The sequence below is a fragment of the Crinia signifera genome, chromosome 1 (genome assembly GCF_055691185.1).
Source record: "Crinia signifera chromosome 1, ASM5569118v1, whole genome shotgun sequence".
Taxonomy (NCBI): Eukaryota; Metazoa; Chordata; class Amphibia; order Anura; family Myobatrachidae; genus Crinia; species Crinia signifera.
In genome coordinates this window covers 408026963-408044899 of record NC_139217.1, presented here as the reverse complement: position 1 = coordinate 408044899, position 17937 = coordinate 408026963, and the positions used below count along the sequence as shown (strand labels likewise).

Below are 17937 nucleotides of genomic sequence, written 5' to 3'. Positions count from 1 at the left end.
TAGCATGTAATGATCCCTGGTGGTGTGGTGTCTGGGGCTCTCGTTAGACACCGCTTTATGACCTGTGTGCTGCCTGGAGGTTAAAGGCTGAAGCACAAAGGAAAGTCATGAAATATGAAAATGAATATCTCTTCCCCATCAATGTTCCTGGTACATAATATATAATATATAATCTCTTTATCTCAGTCATTGTATGAAGCAGTTTGCATGTAACAAGTAATACATACTTTTTCACATTTAGTTTATAGTTATTCCTTATAATTGTTTTTGGAGAATTTCCTCATTTGCCATGCTACCGAGAATCCGTTTTCATGAAACATGAACTAACTGTTTTTTCTGCACACAGAGGATGTGTTGTTCTATTTTCCAACACTAGATGGCTCCATGGAGCTACACAACTGGGTATTTTATTCTGTAGTTACCTACTGAAATGTTCATTGTTTTAGCAATAAAATATGTAACTGCTTACAGAATATATAAATATGAGTTATTCAGAAGAACACTTCAAACAAAGTCTATCAGGGATTTTCCTAAGTATAACTTTTGTTTTTGAATTTAAAGCCTTGGAGGCACAGATACAAATATCTTGGAAATCACTTTCATTCTTATATGTATGTGTTGCATCTCCTGGCAGCAGAAGCAAAAAATCTTCAAAACTAAATTAAAGAAGCCAAACAGAGGTCAAGGTAGCTGCAGGGAAAACGAATATGAGGTGGCAGCTTACCGAAGGAGTGGGCCCGTGTGCAAATTTTCTGCTGCTAAAATGGCGCTTGCGCAGAATATAGCAAGGACTCTGGCAAAGGGCCCAAGCATGTCTCATGATGTCATCAGATGGCACCGTTATTTATTTATTGTTTCTTATATAGCGCAGCAGATTCCATTGCGCTTTGCAGTTGTTGCAGTTTGTCTGGCCATGTTTTTGGAAAATTTGGTGCCTCAACCCCAATTGGACCATTGAGGAGCATGACCCTCGTTCTTACATAGTAGAAATGTAAAGTGCTGCACATTCTACATTCGATTCCGCTGGGCTGCGCATTGGGATCGAATCGGTATCAGGTGTGATTTGCACTATGGCCCTTATTCTGATTGAGTCGGATGGCTCCGAGTGCGGACGGACGGCCGACGGTTGGTGTTTGCGCATGTGCAGAGGCGTATCTGTGCATGTGCGAACGCCTCACATATACGAACACGGCGTGAGTTCGGTGAAAATGATCTTACAGAACCATCGGAACAAAGGGTGTAGAGGGGCGTGAAGGGCTGTTTAGGCTCATAACCATATGCGTACACCCCACGTTTCATGGGCGTTCCCATGAAAACGCTGGGTGTACGTATGGTAATGCAGCCATAAAGCACATGTGGGGGGGCGGACAGCTGACATAGCCGGATGTCAGCTGGCCTCCCATATCCCTGCTTTCATTCGGAAAAATGTCCGAGTGGTCTGGAGCACTCGGTGCTGCCTGACCACTCGGTCCATCATTTGATGGTCGGCGACCATCAGAGGATGGGGGAGGTTCCCACAGATGGAGGAGGTGTTCACATGAAACATCCACTTGCGGTCCGTTCGGTCGGCGTCTTACCGCAATCGGACGGTGTGAGTGATCCGTACGGAAGGCGGGGCTAAGAACACTCGGTTCCTGTCCGAAATTCGCATCCGTCCGATTCAACTAGAATAAGGGCCTATGTGCGATGTGATTTTGACTATACTGTCAATATTGACAGTGCAACACTGTCGATCTTTAATATGGATTGCGGTTGTACTGTCAACATCCACTAATGTCGAATGGTTCTAAATGTCCGCATTCAGAATGGGGACAACTTTGTTCAAAATGCGGACAGGCAATATGTCAACTTTGACTAAATGGCAACATTTCGTATATACATTATGAACATATTAGGGCTAGGCTGCTGTTAGGGCCAATGTATGATTAAAGTAGGTATTTCATAGTATTTTCATCATTCCAAAATGTCCACATGTTGATTATGTTGACATAGTGCTGCCGACTTCTAGACCCTGTATACATTCAAACAATGGAGGGCATTCAGTTGCTAGCGAGAACATTGTCCGGCTGACTTGTGCAAGACACCAGCCACACTCTACAGCAGCGGGACCTTGATCAAAAGTGTTTTCTTCCCCAAGCATTTTTGGGTGAACACGGGTGTGAATCCTGCTGCCATTGCTGACGTTTAAATGCTGCAACAATTTGCCACCTTTCACAACAATTGAATTCCCCCCAATGTCGGTATTCTTGTGTCAATTCACTGAGTGTTGACATTTTCTAAATCATATACCGCACCCTTTCCTATTAACCCACTGTGTTTTTCTGTGAATTCTGGGTTAAATAAAGGTAAGAACACAACAGCAGAGCTTTCCATATAAAACAATAAGAATACAATTTGCAATTAGTTGTAATTACATTTTCTGTACCTTCTTAATCGGTTCCCATTTGCCATTTGATTCTTTGTCCTCTGCTTTTCAGAGTCTGAACTTGCTGTCTGATGGTACTCCCATTATAGTTATGATTAATAGTTTAATCTCTTGCACAGTGGTGGGGGGTGATGTAGCAGTGCCTGTGCCGGCTTCCTCCGGAGACAATTTAAAAGCAAACGGCAGTGAGGGGTATAGAATAGATGCAAAGTAATATAGGGCATGTATAATTAAGTAGGTGAACAATAATCACAATATATGTGTGAATATCTATGCTCATTATGGAGCTCCACTTTCGCAGCAGGTTCGCAGTGTCACATTGTGATGCATTTCCCATTAATGGTATTTCCATATGTGATGTATGGCATTTTAACTGTTTGTTTGGCAGTATTGTCTTATGTAGACTTCAGTATCCAGACTTGATATCGACAGTTATTAGTTCGACAGTCAATAGGTCTAACAGTATTGGCCGACATGCACAAGGTGGACGTGGTGAAATGGTCGGCACATTATATAGCCGACATGAGTTATACACAATTTTTTTTTACTTTTTCCTGCTTTTCCATCCATGTGGACTATGGGAACAGTAGAGTGTGCCAAGCACTGCGGTAGCTCGGTGAGCAACCTTGCCCAAAGCATGGCGAGCAAAGTGGTACACTTATTGGGTCCATGTGCTACAAGATAAAATATTGACACCTTAGATTAGCTTTGCATTCTAAAGGTGGCCATACACCTAAAGATTTATCTTCAGATCTGGCTGGTTGGAACAAAAAATCTGGTCATTTCTGAATGTCAGTTTTCCAGCATTTCCAAGCAAATGGTCAACTGTTATTTGCTCTCATCCATAAGCATGTTTTTGTTCCAACCAGCCAGATCTGAAGATAAATCTGTAGGTGTATGGCCACCTTTACATAGTAGCTTCAGAGCTGCTCACTGTCTGCATGCAAAGGTGATGTTCACCTGTTTCACCAATTGTTTGCAATGGCAATGTATGAAAGTCCCAGGGCACATGCAAGTTTCAACTGATGTTGACTTATAAGGATGAGGAAAAGGAAAAGGGTGGGAGACCTGCCAGTAGATGCTGCTGCATGCGCTTTTGCACGCATCCCAAAATCAACACCTTTATCTTTATGTAATCCTTAATCTTTTATATCTAGTGCAATAGTCTTGATGCATGCCCACCACCCTGAGACTTTTTGCACATGTGGCTCAGTCACTGTGTGCAAATGGGTCACCATTTCCAGGCACACTTTTCGTGACTAGATTACCACCATGCGAATACATGACATATAAGCTGAGGAGGTACATATCTGTGGTTGAAACCAGGGCCGGACTGGCACGCGGGTACAGTAGATGAAGGTGTACTGCAAGGTCAGGTCCCCCTGACTCCTGGCTTGTTTCCTGTGAGCCGTGGCCACACCTCCATGACATGACTGTTGCACAGCCCCAGTTTGTCCCTCTTTGATAATAGATATGCATTGGGGCATTGAAAATAATGTAGTAAGAGTATATTAGTAATTTGCACACTAACAAATCACCCACAGTACATGTAGTTGTGTCTAATAGGGCGTACACACGGTTCGATATAGTCCTTTTTGCTATTCAATTTTGCTTATATAAGAAAAATCAAGCAGAAATCGAATGCCTTCCATTTTTCGATTCAATCCTGATGTGCGGCCCCGCTTAACGTGCGCTACAGTTGTGGCTAACACACGTTAACCAATAAGTTCCAGGATACTGTATGTACCCAGAGCTAAGCCAACAGTATTCTCCAATGGAAGTGGCCTCTTTCAGCAGGATAATGAGCCCCACCACGGCTCATAGATTATTTGAAAATGGTTTAAGTAACATGATGAAAAGTTCAAGGTGTTGCCCTGGGCTCCAAATTCAGCAGATCTCAATCCAACTGAGCATCTGTGGTTCGTATTGATTAGACTCCTCATTAGACTAATACTAGAGATATAGGGGTTTATTCTAGTTCATTCTTTCTGACAAAATCCTTCTTAGATGGACAAAACCATGTGCACTGCAGGGGGGCAGATGTTACTTGTGCAGATGGAATTAGATTTGGGTGAGTTATTTTGTTTCTGTGCAGGGAAAATACTGACTGCTTTATTTTACACTGCAATATAGATCTCACTTTGAAAAAAAAACCCCACCCAAATCTAATTCTCTCTGCACAAGTTACATCTGCCCCACCTGCAGTGCACATGGTTTTGTCCATCTAAGAAGGATTTTGTCAGAAAGAATGAACTAGAATAACCCCCATAGTATGGGTGCTTATGTATGAGCAGATTTAATATAGTTTATGAGAGATACTGTACACTGAGCTACAGTATATGGGATGGTTATGGGATACTGAACACAGAGCTATTAAATCAGAACAAGTAAAAGATGGGACCACAACAAAATGCTTTAATGACCTCCTGCTGGTCTGCACTGGATGAAAGCAGAAGAATGTAGATGGTACATCAGAGTAACAAGGGGCACCTTGTACACAATACAAGACAGCCCAGGTGATAGACGCACAAGGTGAATGAAGACTGAATAGGTTGCAGGGCAGTTGGGTGGAGGTGGTTGGCGACTGATGCTATGGTTTAACACATTTAGGCCTAATTCATGTTCATACACAATTGCATTCGCAATTACAAATGTTTTTATGCTCCGGCATTGCTAATCTTTGCAAGGGAAGCTGTCGCAAAGACAGCTAGATTTAAGGTGCCCATACACGGTACAATTATTGCATGCAATTTGGACTAGATTGCATCGCATATGTTTTGCAATGCAATGCTATGCAATCTAGTCCAAATTGCATACAATAATTGTACCGTGTATGGGCACCTTTTGATTTATGTGAGTTATTTTGTTTCTATGCAGGGTAAACACTGGCTGCATTATTTTTACACTGCAATATAGATCTCACTTTGAAGTAAAACCCCACCCAAATCTAATTCTCTCTGCACATGTTACATCTGCCCCACCTGTAGCGCACATGGTTTTGCCCATTTTTCCAAACAAATTTGTACTGCGATCAGATCTGAATAAGGGCCATAGGGGTAGATGTATTAAGCCTTAACAAGAGATAAATGCAAGGGTGATACAGAGTGATAAACATCCAGCCAATCAGCTCCTTACTGACTTTTTTCAAACACAGCCTGTAACATGGCAGTTAGCAGGTGATTGGCTGGACGTTTATCTCTGCTTATCACCCTTGCATTTATCTCTTGTTAAAGCTTAATACATCTGCCCCAATGTCTCAAAAAAGCAGCAAAAGGGTGATTATAATTCACTGAGGGAGAGAGAAACATAAATTTGATGGCAGGAAACACTAGTGGGCCCATCTAGTTTGACCCTTTTTAATCCTTTAAATATAATTTCAACATATTGTGATCTTAGTTCTGTGTAAGGATAGCCTTATGCCTCTTCTAAGCATGTTGTTTGTGTTCTACTGTCTCAGCCACTACCATGGAAAGCTATTCTAATTGTCCTTTCAGTGAAGTCATTTTTCCTTACATTTTCCTGAAGCTACCTCCCTCCAGTTGTCAGTACATATCCTTGTGTTCTAACAGTTCTCTTGCTTTGAATAATGTTTCCCTCCTGTACCTTGGTAAATAAAACACTTGATATATTTGAATGTTTTTATTATTACTATTATTATTATTATTATTATTATTATCATCATTTATGTAGCGCCACAAGGAATCTGCAGTGCCCAGTTACAGAGTTTAAAAAAAAAATCAAGAAAATAGTGACGTACAGTTCAAGACAGTATAGGACAATAACAGGGTATATAAATATTTCTGCAGTAGCAGACAATACTAAAATAAAGGTGGCCATACATCAGAAAGATATTGTACCCAATCATACAATCTCAATTGATTGTAACATGGATTGTATGCAGATTGTGTGCACATTGTGTGTCCAAAAACCACCAAGGACTGCCGGGGTATTGAAGGGAAATTGCACACAATCATGAGCGCAATCGATCTTAAGATCAATCTTTCTGATGTATGGCCAGCATGAGAAATAGGGTGGCATAAAACTGAAGGATTAGATGCCATCGAAGGAAGTATGGAGATGGTTCAGGTAAAAGAAGAGGGCCTTTCTCATGAGAGCTTACATTCTAAAGAGAAGGGGCAGACAGACAGGTGTGACACAAGTGGTAGGAGTGGGCATGTAACAGTGGGTTATAATGACAGTTGGCTGAGTTTGGTGAAGAAGTGGGTCTTGAGAGTGCTTTTACGTTCATTTATTTTGATCAGAATGTGAATTTTGTGCACATTCCCTATGTCAGATTGTGAATTTCAAGCACAATCCCTGTATCAGAATGTGAATTTAAGCTCATTCTGTGATGAGGGATGTATTGCATTTGGAGGGGTATGGTTTACACAGGGGAAGATGCCGGTAGATCCCCGGGTAGGTAAGCGTACACAAAGTAGATCCTGGGTTGCAAAAGTTCGGCCACCGCTGCTTTATTGCATTCCTTCCCTGCCTTTAAGTCACTTGAAATAGTGACTCTTGACCTGCAAATCCCTCCTTATGCAGTATCTACCCTTTAAAGTGACCACACAGTAAAGCAGCATAAGACATCTTAATATTCTCCACTGCAGGAAACGTACGCTGTGGGTGTAATGTAACGAAATGCGTTTTTTCCAAATCGTTTTGCTGCAATATTTAAAGCAATCATTTTATTAAAGGCATAATTGTAGTTTTGGGTACTTGTGTATTATCACGGCGCCCACGATGTTGATCGTACTGCAGCGCATCGCATGCAATATAGTGGCATGCGATGCAATGTGATCAGATGCAATTTTTAATTGTACAAGCACCCTGATGGGTGCTTACAATGTTAAATGCACCCCCATTGTCAAAGCCACCCCCACTATCAACACCAACCTGAAGCGTAGCGAGCCCGCGAGGGGTGGCGGTACGCGTCCTCCGACCTTTTCATACCCCCACTATCCATGTCAGCGTGGAGTTGAATTTATATAGTGTGTTGAGCACAGCGAGCCACCAAGCCCGAAGCGTGACGTGGGGACGCGGATGCCTTTACATGTCTTCCACGGGGCTCGCTGCGCTCGCCACGATTCGGGCTCGGTGGCTCTCTGCGCTCGCCACACTATCTAAAATCAACTCCACGCCGACGTGGATAGTGGGGGGTATGAAAAGGTCGGAGGACGCGTACCACCGCCCCTCGCAGGCTCGCTGCGCTCGCCATGCTTTGGGTTGGCATTGATAGTGGGGGTCGCGTTGACAATGGGGGGGTATTTAACATTCTGGGGGCATATACCATTGTATGCACTCATCAGGGTGCCTTTTACAATAAAAAATTGCATGCCATCGCATCGCATGCCATTTGCTGGCATGCAATGCGATATTTAATTGTACATTCAGGCTTTTTCACGAGGAAATCGCATCGCATACCATTGCATACCCTATTTAGTGGTATGCGATGCGATGGGTGCCATGATAATACACAAGTACCTAGTTTTGTCCCAAGAAAACTGCCCCTAAAAATCACATTGCAAAAATGCAGTTAATTTACACCCTTTGGGGCCTATTCAGGCCTGCTCATTGAGCTACAAATGTGGCCCTTCTGTGGATGGCGGGGGACGGCTAATGCGCATCTGAAGACCCCCCACAGCAAGTGCCGGGATGATTGACAGGCAGTGGGTATGTCCATTGAAACACTGCGTGGGTCCCAGGGAATGCAGGTGTTCCCCTGCCTGCTAGGGACAGGCGGCTGACATCAGCGCCTGCCCCCAATTTTCAAAAGACAGTGCAGCCAAAAAGTTCCGGGCTACTTTTCAGCTGCGAACAGAGGAAAAAATCATAAGCTAATAAATACCCATCGAAGGATGTTTCCTCTGTGAGGGCGCTTGTGAGCAGATGTGTAGGTGTGCACTTCCGCATGCAGAGAGGGGATTCAGGCGGCGCTATGCTCTGAATATATGCGGCCTAGCGACCAGATCTGGATTGCCCCCTATGTCTATAATTGATAAGAGAACTCGGGGGCAAAGGCCTTATTCTAGTTCACTCTTTCTGACAAAATCCTTCTTAGAAGGACAAAACCATGTGCACTGCAGGTGGGGCAGATGTAACTTGTGCAGAGAGCATTTGATTTGGGTGGGGTTTTACTTCAAAGTGAGATCTATATTGCAGTGTAAAAATAAAGCAGTCAGTATTTACCCTGCACAGAAACAAAATAACTCACTCAAATCTAATTCTCTCTGCACATGTTACATCTGCCCCCGCTGCAGTGCACATGGTTTTGTCCTTCTAAGAAGGATTTTGTCAGAAAGAGAGAACTAGAATAAGGCCCTCAGTCCCCAATGTGAAATACGGCATGTACGGCTATGTGGTATGGTGTCCATTTCAATATTTGTTGTGGAATGTTTGTATTAAGTCACGCCCAGTCATATAAGAAGAATATTCAGGAATTTAAAGATTAAATAACAATTTCCAGAAATCAAATTAATGACATAGCAATTTTTAGAGCACTTAATATATGTCTAAAAATCATGTCATATCCAAATATAGATGTTTTCCACAGCTGCACTTATTGGCTGCTCTCAATCCCCCATAAAATGTGACTTGTTTCCGCTTTTCTACATGAGTTAGAAACCTAGTTAATTTCACAGTGTGTTCTTTATTGACTGTGCTGTTTGACTTATTTTTTTCCCCTGCCATATGTTAGTGATTCATAGGGTAAAGATTTTCCATGTCAGTCTTGCATAGTCAGAAATGGCTAGTCCTTACATTTTGCTTGCTGTGGTTTTTACAAATTATAAATAGCAGCAGTGAAACAAGACTGGACAGAGTGATGTAGACTAACACAACATTTCTTGTTTGATGGTTCCCTACTTGTGCTATAAATATAGTTTAAAAAGTTAATGGACGGTTTTATCCTAATTGATAATTGTGACACGGGTGTTCTGAAATATGATGCCGTCAGTCTAAAAATTAACACTATGAACATGAGTATTTCAACACCCATTTATTATTGGGTTGCTGAGACGCCAAGTTGGGGAAGACCTGGAAGCTATTTTGCGTTTGCAGCCAGTGTTTACACCACTTGAATACACTGCTATTAACGTTTTTTATTCAAAAATATAAAGAGGATCTAATGATGTCACAAAAATGATTAGTAATCCACTACTTGTCTTACTTATACACTGTAATCTACACTTGCATGTTTCAATCCACAGTCCTCTCACCTAACATCTGATGGAATTCAGCTGCATCCAGAGGGACAGGAAGAATTTGTTCTTGGTACGTTTTAGTTTAAATGCTTCCATATTTGAGGAGAGAAATTGATATGGACCCATTTTAGGATCAATCTTAACAATGATTTTATAAACACTTATGAGAGTCCCATAAGTATTGTACATGCTACCTGGGTTACTAGGTGGTTATTTGATCTAGTGCAGGGGTAGCCAACTCCAGTCCTCTAGAGCTACCAACAGTTACGTTTTCCATGTCTCCTCACAGAATCACAAGTGAAGTATTTAGCTCCACCTGTGGATCTTTTCAAATGGGTCAGTCAGTAATGAGTGCACCTGTGCACCTGTGAGGTGAGCTTAAATGATATGCAGAGCGTGTGCACGGTGTGTAGCCACTGGATCACTTAACTGAGAGCTTCAGATACTTCATCTGGTATGTAACTGAGGTTATAAAAATCTTTGGCTCACTACTGGGTTTGAACCCTGCCAGGTCCGCAGTTTATGATCATCTATAATATTATGTTCTATGGTTACGACATATTGGACATATTATTGGCAATTTACTTATAAATATTAATCTTCTGTGTTGATGGGTCACTGGCATGATACACAAGACATTCAGTTCTTCAGCTTATTTGTGGACTGAAGCCACGGTTTCTGCTTCTTTTGACGTTCCCCCGGTACAGTATATGTCAGTTTTTAGCATTGCCAACCAGCAATCTGTCATGGTGGAATGAATAACCCCACTCAGCATTTCATAATCATCCATCTCTTCTATTTGCAGTCAGTACTCGGTGTGCAAACAGACTATTTAGAAACATGTCAGAGAAATGCTTGCAGATCTGTGTTTCAGCATAGGATCACTTTTCTTTCAATGTTATTTACTCTTTTCAATCAAAGGGGCACATTCACATTCCTTTTACATTGTCTTATGTAGAATAATATTTTATTGGTGGTTTTGCAATGTTATTGTAATCTCTTGTAAGATATTGACTGCAGGGTATTTGTAGATATTTACTTGTATTACAAAGTATCCACTAGGTATTGGGTGTGTCCATATTAGCAGTCCATCTACAGCTATGTTTATTCTCCATCCATGGAACCCCCTGGATGGCAGTGGCACCTGGGAATATTTTTGTACCTATTTTCAGTCTCCTGTCAAATTGAGTACTCCAATTGAAGTGGTTCCAAAAATGGGGCTTTCCCTTTGTGTAGGCAATAAAGCAGCCTGGGTGAAATGATCAGGTAACACTGGAGAGGACTCCTTTAACTGCTGCTTACAGTACTGTATGTTGTTGAGAGACCTGATGATTAAACATGTGTTAAATACATTTGATATGCTCTTTTATATATTAACCCCTTAAGTGGCACTCCCAAGAATTTTCCGGGGTTTGCTCCAGTACGCAGACTGGCAAACCCGGAAAATTCTCGGGAGTACCACTGCCTGCGCTCCCTCTTGCTGGGCAGCACCGCTGAGCGATGAGATCAGCGCCGCACTCAGCTTCGGCAGCTGCCCGGCTCCTGCTGCCCTGCCTCCCTCCCTCTGCTGTGTGTGGCGTGACCTTGAAATGTAATTTCACACACAACCGTGTTGCTGGGGGCAGGGCCAGGCAGCGGCTGATGAACAGTTCAGCGGCGCTGCCCGGACCCTGGGGGTGTAGTGGTGGGGTTATTTTTTAGGGAGCGCTCCCCGGAAAAAACTCGCCCAGTGGGGAGCGCTCCCTGAAAAAAAAGATTAAAATGAACTCATTTTTAATTGACTATTTTCTATTACTGGTCAAGTGGAAGGTCATGGGATTCCTTTGATCCTCTTCATTTACCCCTCTAGTAGTCTTATATGGTATCACGATAGTAGTCTTATATCTTTCACGAATGACATCTAATACTATATCTCATATTAAACCATATGTCATCAGCGGAAGACTGAAATTATTATTATTGAAATACTGGAACAAGACAAGAAATTTATACAAATACAGCTCTGGGTATAATGTGAAAAATATGTTATAAACCAAATTGGACCGATTTTACAAATAAAAGAACAATTTATTAGGCATGATGCAACCAATATTAAATAGTATATGTGCAATGGATATGAATAAGAACAGTATAAAATAAAATAGTTTTGAAATGGGGTGTTTGAGCTAGATGGAAAAAGCTCCTGTGCTGAAGTGGGTGGAAAACAAGGCATCTAGGGCTGGTTCGGATTGGTCCAGTGATGGAGCAATGGATTGTTGATGGATACCAGGATTCAGTAGGATTTAGAAGATACTTCTGACGTGTTTGCAACTTAGAATTATGCCTCTGTCTTAGATCTTCTAAATCCTCTGTCTCAGATCTTCTAAATCCTACTGAATTGCATGTGAAGTACACGTGGGTACTCCTCAACATCGCTGTTGATACACAACACCATAACAGGACGAAGGACCTTATAAACTCATGGAGTGACCAAATTGGCACAGACGATAGTAAGCTCACTGCTAGTGTCCACTAGCACCCAGATTTTCCAACATTCTTGTTGTACCAGGACATAGAACAGGGTGTACTTTGCTTGGCATATTTTTCCAGCAGCCATTCTGATCATTGGCCAAGCCGTGCTGCAATCCATTGGATCTCCCTGTCTTGGGCAGTCCCACCGTACATGACCAGGGTTTGGCTTTTCCACTGGAACCTGAGTTCTGAGCTTTGGTACTGGCACAATCCTGTCCTGGCTTTACTTCATTTCCCCAGGGTCAGGTGCCGATCAATCACTGTGGCCAACTCCTCAACGTCTGGGGGGCAGCCTGAAGGGCCCACTGCTGCACCTTGTGGTCTACCACCTGCATAGCCTGGTCTAATGCGACTATTTCTACAATTTGCACTGCAAGTTTGGCCAGCTGAATCCTTGGAGGCATCCACCAGTCATGAAATTCTTGGACTTTGCTGGGGCCCGTCACCCCAACCCTGCTGATTATAGCCTTCTTAAGGTCAGGGTAGGAACGTACCTCAGCCATAGTCATGTTCACATAGGCTTTCTGTGCCTCCCCTGTCAAACAGCATGTCAGACCATTCCTCTGCAGGCCAGGCTCAAATGTGCAACTGAAGGGTCTCAATGTCCTCAGCTAGAGTGAGCTTCGGTAATCTTTCCCCACTCCTGCCCACCTTTTTATCAGCTCCTTTTAATTCCTCATGCAGCAGCTGTTGTTGTTTTTTTAATTTTGAGCTTGCTGCACCTCCTGCAGCATATGCACCTGAGCCTGTTGCCCCTGTATCTGGGTTTGTTGCCCTGCAAACAGTTCAGCCAACATTTTCATTAATGGCTCCATAGTGCCCTGTGTTTCCGCTTTAAAAGCAAATTTAGGAGGCCTAATATAATGTGCCAGAATAACAAAAACATACTTTAGCTCACATCTGCCTGCTTCACCAGCCACATAACACAAAACAGCAGCAATCTTATGACACAGTGTCCCTATAAGGCTGGCTGCCACACCTAACCTTTGCAACTCCAAGTTGCCCTGATATTACATTACAGGCACAGATTTAAAAGATTTTAACAGGCTGATCAGAAAATGGACACACCACAATCACATTTCCTGGCTCCCCAAACCAGCTCCCCAAACCAGCTGGGTTCCTGCGGTTTTGCAGTGTTCAGCAATGTGAGCCCCACGTTGGGTGCCAATTGTGAAATGGAATCACATACACTGGATATAAAAGAAGTCTGAGTCTTTATTTTGTAGCAGGTAAACAGCATACCAGGTTAACCGCTAGGCAAACAAGGTTACAGCATTGTAGGGTTTTCCACAGAATTTTTAGTCAGGGTACACTACAAAGCACCTAACTTAATATTCCATTATCAGCCTATCACCCAGCTGCTTTTCAGCATTGGGAGCAATGACACCCTGCCCTGTACACACATATAACAGGAAATCAGAGACTGGATCTAATTTTCCTGCTGCTGGCGTTACTCTAAAACCTGGATCTTCCACATTACCCTCATGTGGAAATATGCTGTCCCTGCCACAATATAAATTTGTTCAAGACACGGTGGCTTTGTCTCCATGGTCCGATCCATGCTGTGAGTTCCTGGCCGGTGGCTGCCTGGGTACCTGAAGCCGCTCACTCGCTGTGGTCAGCTGCGCGGTATCCAGAGTCCATCGCTGTACCCCTGTATCGTTCTGCTGGATATCTACTATGGCAAGCTGTTAACCCCAATGCAATATTAAGTTTGTAAAATCTTTTTACTTCACTGGTACGCTTTCTCTCATTTATTTTTGCAAGCATTTCTGTGCATTTGTGGTTGGATCCTGAGGAAGCGGCTCACATTGGGACATTGTGGACTCTGCTCACTTTTAAAACACAATAGATCTTTACGCTTGGTATTGTTTTCCTATATATAACACTATAGTAGAAAGGAATAGACGTTACTCAGGGTCTGATGAAAAAACTGTGTAATATTAAGGTCATATATATTAGAGAGAGAGATGGTGACACTGTTCAAAAACCTCTAGACCTTTATTTGTATTATTCAATTTGCATCTAACTTGCACTTTTCTGTTCTACATTATGTAGTATTCTGACAACGTCTCTTTTGGGATGTACTGTATGTATTTTGTTATAAAACCTAATAAAAAAGGGACATGAGGTGCTAATATTAGTTAGCTTGTGGTTAGTGGTTTTCTGTCCTGGGCACACCTCAGTCAGGTACAGTAGGCGAAGACACTTGGTTGGCAGCTGTACTGGCAAGATCTTTACCTTTTTTGAAGTTATTTACTTTACAAACTGTGGTATTTAGTTACTGTACTAGTGCACTCTACCCAACATTTAATGTGGCCCAAATAGGGAGACTTTCTTTTTTTTTTTGGGAGGGCGGGTTATTGGTTTTCACATGCGTGTGCCACGGAATCTTCCTAAAACTGTAAACAAGATAAATGTTTTGGGAAGCAATGGAAATGTATTCATACAGATTCTACGCTCTGTCACCATAGAATGACAGTTTGGAAGGAAACAGGACCACAGAGACTTTGGGTGGAAGACGGACAGTTGGCCTGTACAGATGGAGTGTTGTTAAGCGGAAAAGAGCAATCAGGCTGCTATGTAGACTTATGCCAGGATGGGCCAGATGCCTGTAAGGTCCCTTCTCTGTGTTTACGTTAGTGAGTTACACTGAAATGTAGAACTTTATCAGAACACTATGTCCATCAGGTGACTGAGCAGTACCAGGAATAGATTTATTATTGTGTTTTGCACATCATTGCTATTCAGCAGAGACTTGAGTTTTTTTTGTTTTTACAGGAATTTTAACTGCAACAACTACATGAATACTGTACATTTATATGGTACAGGCTCATGTTGATTCTGCTATCGTCTCTTATATAATGTAAATAAACAAAGAGCATGCTGGAACGATGATCTGGCGTTTGCGCACACCCACCCAATGATGGAGAATACGTCTTTAGAATGTAGCTGGAGAGGCGAAAACTTGGAAGGAAAGCTAATTTTCCTGGACAGTGTAGTGTTGGGCCATTGGAAAACGATGGAACTTTACTGTTACAAGGAAACACTGGACTAATGCCAGGGTTACAAACACTCACATCCACCTTTTTTTTTTTCTTCAAGCTGTAGTATAAAGGGCTAACACACTAACTAAAGTAAGCTGCAAATGTGTTTTACTTAACTATGAAGAAGGATTTTCATCATGCCCTAAGTTTTGTTTAGCTGGCATCTCATACTATTTATGCTTCATCCCGCACTGGCAGAACATCCTGAAAGCACAAACTCGGATCACTGTTCTTTTCCTAAACCTGCCGTTCCCAAACAGGTCCCGCAATTATTGTAAAATCATTTCATGTGCAAACACAGTTAGGCGTTTGACAGTTTAACCCATTTCTGCAAAATACATTTTTGAATCCTGAAATGTTTTCATTAATAATGGTTCAGAGTAGTATAGAAATACCAGTCTTAGGGCCTGTCCAACGGACGGGCGAAAGTTTAAGCTTATGCAATTCTCAAAAGTTTTGTAAAGTGAAAATGTTTTTAATTTAGCGGACCCTTATAGGCCTTTAACACCTTCGGTGGTATGCCTGGAAATTTCTCGGGCTGAGCTGCGCTGCAGGAGCGAGCTCCCCCTGAGAATTTTTCGAGCATGCCACTGTAAAGAAAGGGTTTGCCAGTGGTGCCTCCAGTGGTGAACCCCTGGCACACCAACATCCCCCCTTGTCACTGATCCCCCCCCCCAGTTGCCGATCCTCCTTGTCACCGCCGCCATCGCCTATCGCTGATCCGGGGAGGTTCGGCCGCGCTCGGCCACTCGTGTGATTGGGCATCCCAACCCATGAATATACGAATAACTGAGCACCCGAGCATTCCCAAGCCCCCTAAAGCAGCCTTGAGCTTCTCCAAGCTGATGCAAACAGCTGAAGCCAGCAGCAGCAGCCCCAGGGGAGAAGGGGCTGCTGCAGAAAACAACCGCTGCCCCTTGTGTAGTAAGTATTTCTGGGGCAGGACAAACCTGCCCTGGTTTGTCCTGCCACAGGAAAACCCACAACTCAAGGGATTAAGGGTCCACCTAAAGGAGTATGTTTATTGTGTTGTATTCTGTGTCATTGAAAGAGGGGAGTGGGTAATTTTTACCCGGGCCTGGGTCCGGTGCCACCCTCCCCACTGCAGAGATCGAGCAGTGGGAGTGGAGAACAGAGGCTGCCTCAGCAGCACAGCCTCTCTCCCCTGCTCAGAACATGCTGCTACATGCGGTGTGCTTAGCCTGCACCCCCTGCAATTGTTTTACAGGGGCGTAGCCATGCCCCCTGTTAGTCATGCCATCCCTGTGACCATGCCCCTTTTCACGGGGCCCGGCAGTGCTTTCAATGGCTCTCGTTGTATTCAGAGTCATAAGCTTTCCAACGACATATCACAATGCATGAAAACAACAGAAATAGCATGGACCCTAATGACAGCACCTTTTAAGGGGTCATCCAATTAAACCCATAAGATGATAAGGTAGTGAAGACGATTAGTTAAAGCGTTCGAGAGTTATCATGGAACATACACACACAAACATTGTTCTATTTTACTTCTGTCGATAATATAGTCATATTAATTCTAAAGGTGTTTTTGTCTTATACTTTTTATTTCACATTTTATCCTTGTAGAATAAGAAACCTAATCCTGTTTATGTTCCATATAGACAACTGATCACATGCCCGGGGACAGCAGTCCCATGTCAGTTTGAGCCTGACATAATTAAGATGTGATTTTCCTAAGTAAAAGGATGTTGTCAGATTCATATATAACAGGGTTATTGTTATTTGTTTTAGTATTATTACATGAAGATCTTTGCTGGCCAGGATTTAATTGAAATATGTCCTGTCAACAAAGCTACAGTATGTTATATCATTTTGTCCTTCAATCCAACTTTGTTATTGTCCATTTTTGTTACAGTAACATTATTTTTTGTACTCATAGGCAACAAGTGTTGAAAATCTTGCTCTACCATGGATAATGTCAGGGAGACAAGCAACAAAAAATGAGGTGACTCTGTTGGATCTTTGCTACGGAAAGGCTGACAATCTTAACCTACTCTATGTGGTATGTGGTAATCATGAAAGCTTTTGGTGACACAGTAGATGCATTGTCTCTAAAATGTAAATGATGTCTAATCTCCTACATGCAAGTGCTGGGACACACTGCTCCGTGAAAGGGATGGCAAATAGAAATGTACAACCCATTGCAGTACACCAGAAATGCCATTACAGCTTTTTGAAAGAGTGGACATTATAACTATTATTGAAATAATGCTAAATGTCATTTTTTTTTAAGTGATATTCATTACTCTGCTGAGATACGCTGGGACTAATTGGCCGTCCAGCTGATACTGGGGCAGATGTATTAAGCCTGGCGAAGAGATAAACTGGAGATAAAGTGGAAGGAGGTAACGCACCAGCCAATCAACTCCCAACTGTCATATTTCAAACACAGCTGATTGGCTGGTGCGTTAACTCCTTCCAACTTATCTCCATTTTATCTCTCGTTTATCTCTACGCCAGGCTTAATACATCTGGCACACTGACTGATCTAATGATTGCTAAGATTTATGCATGCACATTTTCTAATCCGCAGCAGGACGTGCCTGGCCATAGGAAGCGGTAGAGACATCATTGTTGGCAGGGCAGCCATCAGGGTGGGTCTGCTGAGACTCCAGTCCCGGGCCCAGACAGACAGGAGGCCCAGGACTAGAGTCTATAAAGTATAATTTGTCATGAACAAAGTTCGATTTCCCTTAAAGGAATGTAGATCGCCATACCGGGGAGTAAA

At 42.7% G+C, this 17937-nt stretch overlaps 1 protein-coding gene across 3 annotated transcripts in view; it reads left to right on the top strand.

Annotated features, from left to right (window-relative positions):
- LOC146016524 (uncharacterized) overlaps positions 1 to 17937 on the top strand; it is a 111735-nt gene that overhangs the window by 37086 nt on the left and 56712 nt on the right. For 2 of the 3 annotated variants that reach the window (XM_083151739.1, XM_083151737.1), the window contains exon 8: positions 17089 to 17211. The exons of the other annotated variant lie outside the window; for it this stretch is intronic. In XM_083151739.1, the coding sequence (XP_083007865.1) occupies positions 17089 to 17211 (123 nt within the window). The remainder of the gene's footprint in view (positions 1 to 17088; positions 17212 to 17937) is intronic. 3 annotated transcript variants of the gene reach the window in all.